This window comes from Brienomyrus brachyistius, unplaced genomic scaffold, assembly GCF_023856365.1.
Source record: "Brienomyrus brachyistius isolate T26 unplaced genomic scaffold, BBRACH_0.4 scaffold33, whole genome shotgun sequence".
In the NCBI taxonomy this organism is placed as follows: domain Eukaryota; kingdom Metazoa; phylum Chordata; class Actinopteri; order Osteoglossiformes; family Mormyridae; genus Brienomyrus; species Brienomyrus brachyistius.
In genome coordinates this window covers 361,172-369,989 of record NW_026042308.1, presented here as the reverse complement: position 1 = coordinate 369,989, position 8,818 = coordinate 361,172, and the positions used below count along the sequence as shown (strand labels likewise).

Sequence of the window (8,818 nt, the reverse complement as noted above, 5' to 3'; positions counted from 1 at the left end):
CAATTAGCCTCAGCATGTTTTTGGACTGTGGGGGGAAACCGGAGTACCTGGAGGAAACCCCACGACGACATGGGGAGAACATGCAAACTCCACACACATGTGACCCAGGCGGAGACTCGAACCCGGGTCCCAGAGGTGTGAGGCAACAGTGCTAACCACTGCACCACCATGCCGCCCCTGAGTAATATAATGTTAATTTAAAAAATAAATTCTATTTTATGTCCTTCATAAAGTACAAAAGGCAAGCATATCATACAGGTAAAACACCCACATTTAAAAAATGTTTTCATGAAAGTCTGTAACAGTAGAGTGAAGGAACTGACCAGTGGCTGGGCTACTGATATATGGTATGATGATGACCATTGAATGTTTCTCAACTTTTTAACCCTAAAAAAACACACCACTTCCAGAGATGATGATATATATATATATTATTTATTTAAAATGTAATGTTTCCTGGGGGCTGGGGAGGACACCTGCAGGAGAGAGACAGATATTGATCATGTAAACATCCTTCAGCAGTGCAGTAGTCATACTTCACATTTTTTATTGGGATTGTTGGGGGGGGGGGGGGCACATGCAGCCATGGTACCTAAGCTCTGCTCAAGTGAGATCTGAGTTACAGGGAAAGGTCCATAGACCTTGTTTATATGCTGCTGTTCCACAGACTTCCAGTAGGGGCTCCATGTGAGTAAAGAGCGAGGGCTATGCTCTCTCTCAAGTACAGAGAGTCACAGAGTAGGTCAAAGAAGCGAAAACAAAGTACCATACCTGAGTTGTTGTCACTGAACACGAAGCCCCGGTTTGCTCCAAACTACAGGTGAGAGAGGCCCTCCTCTAAACTGGCCTCTCTCATGCGGGATGGGGGCCGTAAGGTGGCGTGGACCTCAGGAGCAGCGTGCAGCAGTATGAGCAGCCATGCCTGTGCCAGCAGCACCACTGCCTGTACCCGGTTGTCCCATGTTGGGGACAGGCCAAGCGCCGCGTTGCCATACAGGCAGAAGGTGATCCAGGCCACCCACAGCAGGACTGAGGCCAGGCAGGTGATGAGCAGCCACGCGGTCCTGCACCTCCACCGTGGCTGCTGCCTCCACAGACTGCAGGCCGCCCCCACCAGTGCTGCTAGGAGCAGGACCAGCACATAAGTGGTGGCCAGCGCAAAGTCCAGCGGCTGGTATTCACAGGCTGGCTGGCACGTGGACATCGTGGCTAGAAGGATCCACTCCGGATCCAACACGGCCAAGGCCACCGCCAGCCCCATCAGTTGACCTGCGCTGGGGCTATGAGCACCTTGTCCCAACCGGCGCAGTCGCAGACCCTGGAACACTAGGCAGGTGTTGCAGACAGCAAGCAACACCCCCCTCAGGACACGCCGGGCGAAGCAGAGGCTCTCTTGGTGCTCAGCGATGTATCCCAGGCTGAGGCCACAGAGCCCAAATATGGCAGCGAGCAGCAGGAGTAGCGGCGCCACCCCGCTGCGCTCCTCAGCCTCTGTGATCTTCCGCAGGTGACACAGTACCACCAGGAGCAGGATCAGCGAGGCGAGGGCCGCCGCCGCTGCCGCCACCACCACCACCAAGCCCCACACCGCATCCAGCTCACACAAGGCCGTGTAGGGCCTTGTCAGGATGGAGCCGGATCCGCAAGGAGAAGCTAAGTCCCATGAAGAGCTGCCCCCCACCAGGGACAGGACGAGGAAGGTGAAGAGATTGATAGAGGGAGCCATCACTGGCAGGGAGAGAGAAAGGAATCATTTAATGGGTTGAAGAAGTATTAGTCCATTAAACGCAATGTAGCCTGCTGCTGTGCAGGACACATCACAGGCGACACGCTGAGCATGCTGACAACTGAGCAATGGACTTCTACAGTTTGAGACTACATGCACTTTCTTAAAAAGCAGTAATCAATGCCATGCCAACCAGCTGAACAACTTCACAAGTAAATCGGCACATTATATAGGCCACCATCGTTATAAAAATTAATTATTATTTAAATTCAGGGGTCTCAAAGAAATTACTGTATCTGGCCGGCCGATATCAGAGAAAAACTAAAACCTTGTAATGTCATTCCAGCGCAATTGACACCCGCCAGTCTGCATGTTTTGCGGTCGGGAGTTTAGCATCTCCCAGCGTTTTTTTTACTTGATCTAAGTGAAGTATACATTTTGAAGGGGAGGCCTTACCTTCACTGTCAATGTCTTTCAGCTTCACTTGCTCTTACAACACGTACGATGCACTCACGAATCGTTTGTGTTTGCTTCTCCCTTATCAAACAGATTATTTATAAGCGGTGCATCATGACGTAGTACTGCATTTTTTACGTAATGGAACGCTAACGTTCTAAATAGGGTGGGGGCAGGGAGGGGGCATTAAGTGTCATCCTTTTTGTGTTTACTTTTGAAAAATTGAGATATAACCTTTAAAAAGCACGGATATAATGTAAAAAACGTTTTATTTTTAATAAATACAAATAAAAACGAGCAAATGCATTCAATCCCATTTCTTGTAGCTAGTGCTGGAAACTTTGGTGGACACCAATAACGATATATTTTTGTCCAGTAATATTACCAATACCTATGGTTTATCCAAACCCATGCAGCGCTCTAAGAAACTCCAGCTTCTGCGATTCCCCCTGCAGACCGCTACGGCTGATACAAAGACAAATGCGCAAAATATGCTAGTAAGATACAGAGATTGGTCATTGGTTAATATTATATAAATACGCAATTAATAATGTGACAAGTGGCAGTATTGCTACACGATTAAATAAACGACAAAAACAATAATAATGACTGATAAGTCATAACGCGTTTTTTTCTTTGATGGTGATAACATGTACATGCAGTACACCGATACCGAAATAAGAGAATTAATGCTATTAGCAGAAAATTATTACTGGAGACATAATTGTTAGGACACCCTCGGCAGGGAAACGCGGACCCAGGAATGCGGAACAGAGCGATCTTTATTAGATCGAGCAGGTAACAGGCTTTCAATGGGCCAGGCAAGAAGAATGGTCGGGGACAGAAGGTAGATTCGGTAGCCGGGGAGATCCAGTCCAACAGGCAGGCACAGGACACGGAGACGAAGGGAAGGGGAGACGAGAGATCCTGGGGCTGGCAGGGAAGGCAGGACGGGAGGTTCAGGGACGAGGGCTGCTCTGGGAAAGATAATAAGATAATAAGATTCTATTTGTTCTGCCTGCCAATTTTTATATTAGATGAAACTAAAAATTGAGAAATATCTATATGCACAAGTAGTTTTTCCTGATAAGAAGGATGACATCAAGACTGTCAGCATTTACAAATTGAATTATGACACATCTGAGTAGCCCAGACTGTCCGGAAAACAAAGCCGTACAGCATATGTGGCTGACTAATGTACATACAGTGTAATAAGCTTATAATCAAATGGATTGAAAAATACTCAATAATAGACAGGATTCAAAGGGTAAATAAGGTGCATCATGTGGAAGAGAAGTTAGGTGGCGTTGGGGTGCATTGTGAGTTTCATCTGGTACCTAGAAGGGAACAAACAGGGCTTTGGGGGGGGGGGGGGGGGGGACTTCTCCGGGGGCTACATCGCTCTACCTTAAAAGAAAATTATTAAAAAAAAAATCTTTTCTTCTTACACTATAATGGCAGGTTTAGGACTAATACAGTACAGTCATAACCAGTGTCAGGGATTCTATGCATTGCTACACAGAGACAAGTCCAGATATTGAGCCCAAGGCTAAAATTGTGGTTTACTTACAAGTGCACTTTGCTGGGCAGTGAGGGTGTTTGTCCTTCTCTGCTCACATTTCCCCTCTTATCCTGTCTTCTCCTCTGCAGCCCTTCCTCCTTCTCTCTGTTGCTCCTATATTCCCTCCCCTCCAGTCATCTATGTTCTCCTTCCTCTGTGGTCTCTCCTCTTCTCCCATTCTTCAGTTATACTGTCTTCTCCGCTCTCCCTGTATCCCTCCTGTCTTCTGGTCCTGTCGTCTTTTCTCCAGTCATCCCCTGCTTCTCAGTCATCTCTGCATCTTTTCTCTCATTTGTTTGCTTATTCTTTGATTGTTTGTGTTATTCGTTAACCCACCACCCCATGCTGGATGAGTCTTGATGTTTTTTGTTCTTTTTAAAGTTAGGCTTCTTCCTTTATTTTTGTGCCATATCTTCTGCCCTCTTCTGGTTGCGGAAGTGCATGACACGGCTGGAAAAATAGGGTTTATTACAACACACACATCAAAACCAAAAGGATCAGGATGGATCCAAAATAAACTGCAAATGACCAGGAATGAACTAAATGATGGGATAAACACAACTAGAGAACTATATACATACATAAATACATACAACATACAGCTATAATGAAGCATCAAAGAACAGAAGCAGAACAGGCACTTAAATACACAGCTAACAAGACACAGTGCAGGACAGTGAGAATCATAACCAATAACAAGGACTGAGGGCAACCCAGGAACAGGCGTTACAGTTAAACAGCACTGGTGAAATCAAAGTGACCTTTCAGCCACATGGTCAGCTCTGCATCGCCCTCTGCTGTTTGCATTAGAAGCTGCTTGAAATTCCCACTCTCCTTACCAACACCTCGAAAAGCCAGGCCTTGCCGTGCCAAGTACTTAACTTCAGAAGATTTTTCCTCACTTGCTGCTGCTCTTTCCAGCTCATCTGAAGGTTGAATATTAACAGGATTGATCTTCTGAATCCATGTCATCAGTGCTAATCTGTTGCACTGCCTGTCTTTATGTGCACTGAATTTCCCCAGTGCCTTTTCCAGTTTCACATGCCAGTCTTCACAAGAGCTGAATCTGTCTCTCATGCCAGTTTAGACATTTGTGTTACAAATAATTTTGCACAGTAGAAACAAATAGAATCTTTTAAATGCTGAGATTAGAGTATCTACGATGCAGGAATGCAGGGGTTTCATTGGGGACCTTTCTATGGCTTAGTACTGTGAAGGAATACATGGTTAGTGCCAGGCGCAAATGAATATCTTTGATTTTGCATCCATTTGGTAACTTGTTGAAGTTGTCTGATAGTCAGTAATGCATGGTTTAATTATTATGATTTTTTTATTTATTATTTTAAAACATCTGAAAGAATCTGAAATAGAAAAACTTATTTTAGTTTATGGTCCACTGGATAAACACAGACATTACAGACGGTTTTAGAGTCTAATGCTGAATGTTTTTTGCTATCATTTTTCTGCCTGCATATGCTGTGATTGGTGCAGTGAAATTTGAGAATGTGTTTGTGGTCAGTATCATAGCCTCAGACAACAAACCAACGCTGTAGCGCCTCACTGTGTTTACATGTGGGAGGGGTTCCAGTTACATAATGGGCTCGTTCTAATTCAACTGTTTTGACGGAGCTCGACAAACCTAAAAAATGTTGCTGCTGGTGTTATCAAAAACTATGTCATATAGCTATATTTGAGATTTATTATAGCCAAACACATCTCGGAGCTCCGAGGAACCTCCTTCTCCTTACATTTGGGGAAGATGGTGGCGCAGGAGGTAGTGCTATCGTTTAGCAACCAGAGAGTTGCAGGTTCGAGCCCTGGTTTCTCGTGACCCCTTCAAAGTGTCCTTGAGCAAGACACTGAACCCCAAATTGCTCCCGGCGTGCAGGTTGGCGCCTTGCATGGCAGCCTCCGTCCCCGGTGTGTGGATGGGTGAATGTGAGGCATGAATTGTAAAGCGCTTTCAGTTCTCATAAAAGTAGAAAAGCACATTTACCATGTGTGTTTTGGATTTTGATTGTATTGGTGTGTAGTCAATCGCTCATGTACATGCTCAATCGCAGTAACATTTTCACAGGAATTTGGGAGATTGAAATGCTAATTCTATGGGGGTGTATTCAGTGGGAAAGGTATGTATGTAGGGCATGCCCCCCCCCCCCCCCCCCTTCGTGGTGTTAGATATTCTGTTTCCCCCACTGTGTGTTAAGTAGTGGGTTTGCTTTTGCATGTTTAATAAAAGATTGTACTACACTGCTTGTCCTGGCATATTGCCTGTGGTTTGGGGGGAAGTTAATCTGTGTGTGTGACCTTGAGTGACGCGACATGTGTGCTACAGTATACATCCAATATGTAACTGTATAAAGTAAAACTCACTGTGTAATATAAAATGCAAATGGAATACTGTAATATGAAGCATTGCAATAAGAGGACAATATTACAGTACAGGGCACATTGTTGGATTACATACCTGCTGGCTCTATGAAATGTTTGAATGGTTGAGGACATGGTTGTTCTCCCATCATTCGGCCGACCAGCCTCAGCCATTGTAAGGCCATGATTGAGGGCCTAATTATATATATACAGTACTGTGCAAAAGTCTTAGGCAGGCAAAGAAAATGATGTTTAGATTATCCTCCTGTTGGTGTAAAACTATGATATGATGCCTGTCAAAGTGTGTCAGCTTCGCCATTTCAGAACCTCTGCTAAAATCATCCTAGTATTTGCAGCGACCGTCCAGTGCAGCCATGTATTTTTTGACTTGGCCACTAGCAGACCTCATACAGCTAGTCAATCTCTCACTGACTTTTTAAACCAATATATCTAATTATTTAATTGAGCTGTTGGGGAAATTTAACAAAATCATGGAACGACTGAGGTGCCCCTGAGGAGAAGTTTGGGAACTGAAGCGGTGTTCATCTAGCCATCCAACTAGATATCAGTAACTTTTTAGAAAACAGAAGAAATTATTACTAGTTTTTATTGTGTTACTCTTAATTTGCACACATTCTAATATTAAATTGTATTTTTTGTTCTAAGCCAAAGTGCACTTGCTACCCAGATAAACAGCTTTAAACATTTCTTTGGACTGCCTAAGACTTTTGCACAGTACTGTACTGTATATGGTAATGCTAGATTGATAACTCCTATCAGTGTTGTGTTTTTGGTAAATATGCTAAATTTGCTGATGCAGTCTTCTCAGTTGCCCCTTTGTCCGCCTTACTTACTGTTGCTATGCCTGCTATGTGCTCACTCTGCGTGCCTTAATTATATTATGGTGTTTTATTATTAATTTATTCATAATCATTGTTATTTTTTCAACCTCTGTGTGGCCATAATATTTTGGGTTTTATAGTTACAGTTATGTGGATTAATCTATTTTCTCTGTGTTTTACCATGAAGAACAAGGTGTGACAGGGGATGATTTTGTGGACATTGGGGAACAAGATGTTTACCTTTTGTTCCCCAAAAACCTCAGACTGAGGAAATCCCTAATTTCCATTTTAAAACTAAAGGCAAGTAAACTGTCTGTTTGATAGCAAGCTCTGTGTTTTTTGTGGTTTCACAGACATACTGCTGTCAGTTCATGCTTACTGAATATATCATATTTAGTTTCATGATCTTTCCCTCAATCAGTCTGGAGTGGAAGCAGAAGACTTCCTAAAAAATAAGCAGGGAAGTCAGCGGCAACACCTGAACAAAAGAGATTCAGTGTAAGTATCACACAGTCCTGGAAATAGAAACTAAAGTGGACAGAGCTGTTAGAACACAGACAGTGCAGGTGGAAGTAGAATCAGCAGAATAAGTGGTTATCACATCAGAAATACTGCTACCATTCATTCTGCTCATTCTATGTCTACCTGCACTCCTCTCTATTCTAACGTTTTTGGTGCAAAACTGATATCTTTCTTTTTTCTACACATCTCCACCAGGCTGTTGTAAGATCATCCCTGGGTGCATCACAAATGTGGACCACTGCCTGCAAGGGAGCGGAAATTGACTGGAACCCTGTCATAAGCAAAGTCTGTACCTCATAAAATTGTTTAAAATCAATATTTCTAATCAAATAGTTTAATTTCTCTATTTTACTTTTTTACCACATAAAGCCCAATGAGGGCTTAAATTTTCAATCACCAAATAAAGTGTTTTAACAGAATATTTCATGTAATTTCAAGGTCACAGCAGAGTTGCCCTGCAGCCTCGTCAGCAAAGAGCAGGAAATTCTGAAAAAAGCCTTAAAAATGCTCCGAAACAGGAGGGAGGACCTCCGAAGGTCAGGAAAGGTAATACATACTGTACATAGGGAACCCGCAAGCAAGTTAAAATTATTCAAGCCCCCTGCAGTCAAATTAAATCATGAATGTAATGTCCGGAATACAGACCTAGTCAGCCAAGGCTGAATAATGTTCCTGTTCATGTTCTGCTTCACTTTCCTGGCTTCTCATGTCGTGGCAAAACTTCATTTCTACTGATTCCATTGTCTAGAAGAGAGAAGGACTTCAGCTTCACTCCAACGGTATGTAGCTTTTCTGTATTTATACCTTATCATTCTGTAATATATATAGTAATACGTTTCATAATTTAGCTTCGAAAATATTGTGCAATCACCAGCCCAATTGATATTTTTGCCATCTTAATCCTCTCAGGATCAGTACAGTATATGTGCAAACATATTTTATGTCTTTACAGACATGTAAGACTGCTGAAAAAAGGTTGGAGAACAGTGGCCCTTGGAGGTAAAATGTGTTTTTACATTTTCCCAGTGCTGCTGCATGATTCACTGTACTGCAGTGTCAGGTTTCCCATTGCTCAGCACACATAATTTGGCTAAAGAACTTGATGATGTTACGATGATCAGTGTGTTGGCCAGTGAAACTGACAATGTGCTGAATTTTGGGAAATTTTGAAATGTATTATAAACACAGTATATTAATCTACACAATGTAGCAAAACAGTCTGAAACGTAACTGAGATACAGAGGTTATACACTGATCAGCCATAACATGTGAAGCGAATAACATTGATTATTTGGTTACAGTGGCATCTGGCTGTGGGGGGGTTATATTAGGCAGCAGGTG

General features: G+C 43.1%; 1 protein-coding gene and 1 long non-coding RNA gene across 2 annotated transcripts in view; one reads left to right on the top strand and one right to left on the bottom strand.

Moving 5' to 3' along the window:
- Positions 1–424: 424 nt before the first annotated feature.
- Positions 425–2,595, bottom strand: LOC125721487 (G-protein coupled receptor family C group 5 member B-like). Its single transcript, XM_048997431.1, has 4 exons — positions 2,574–2,595; positions 2,183–2,263; positions 772–1,728; positions 425–476 (listed from the first exon to the last, which is right to left on the bottom strand). Exon 3 carries the CDS (start codon positions 1,724–1,726, stop codon positions 815–817), a length of 912 nt encoding a protein of 303 aa, XP_048853388.1. The 5' UTR covers positions 1,727–1,728; positions 2,183–2,263; positions 2,574–2,595; the 3' UTR covers positions 425–476; positions 772–814.
- Positions 2,596–6,501: 3,906 nt separating this feature from the next.
- The window catches only part of LOC125721506 (uncharacterized), a 42,832-nt gene continuing 40,515 nt past the window's right edge, over positions 6,502–8,818 (top strand). The window contains exon 1 of the long non-coding RNA XR_007385781.1: positions 6,502–6,618. This is a non-coding gene — a long non-coding RNA (uncharacterized LOC125721506). The remainder of the gene's footprint in view (positions 6,619–8,818) is intronic.

Excerpts from the sequence above, each read along its gene's own strand:
- LOC125721487 (XM_048997431.1), bottom strand. The coding sequence starts at position 1,726 with ATGGCTCCCTCTATCAATCTCTTCACCTTCCTCGTCCTGTCCCTGGTG.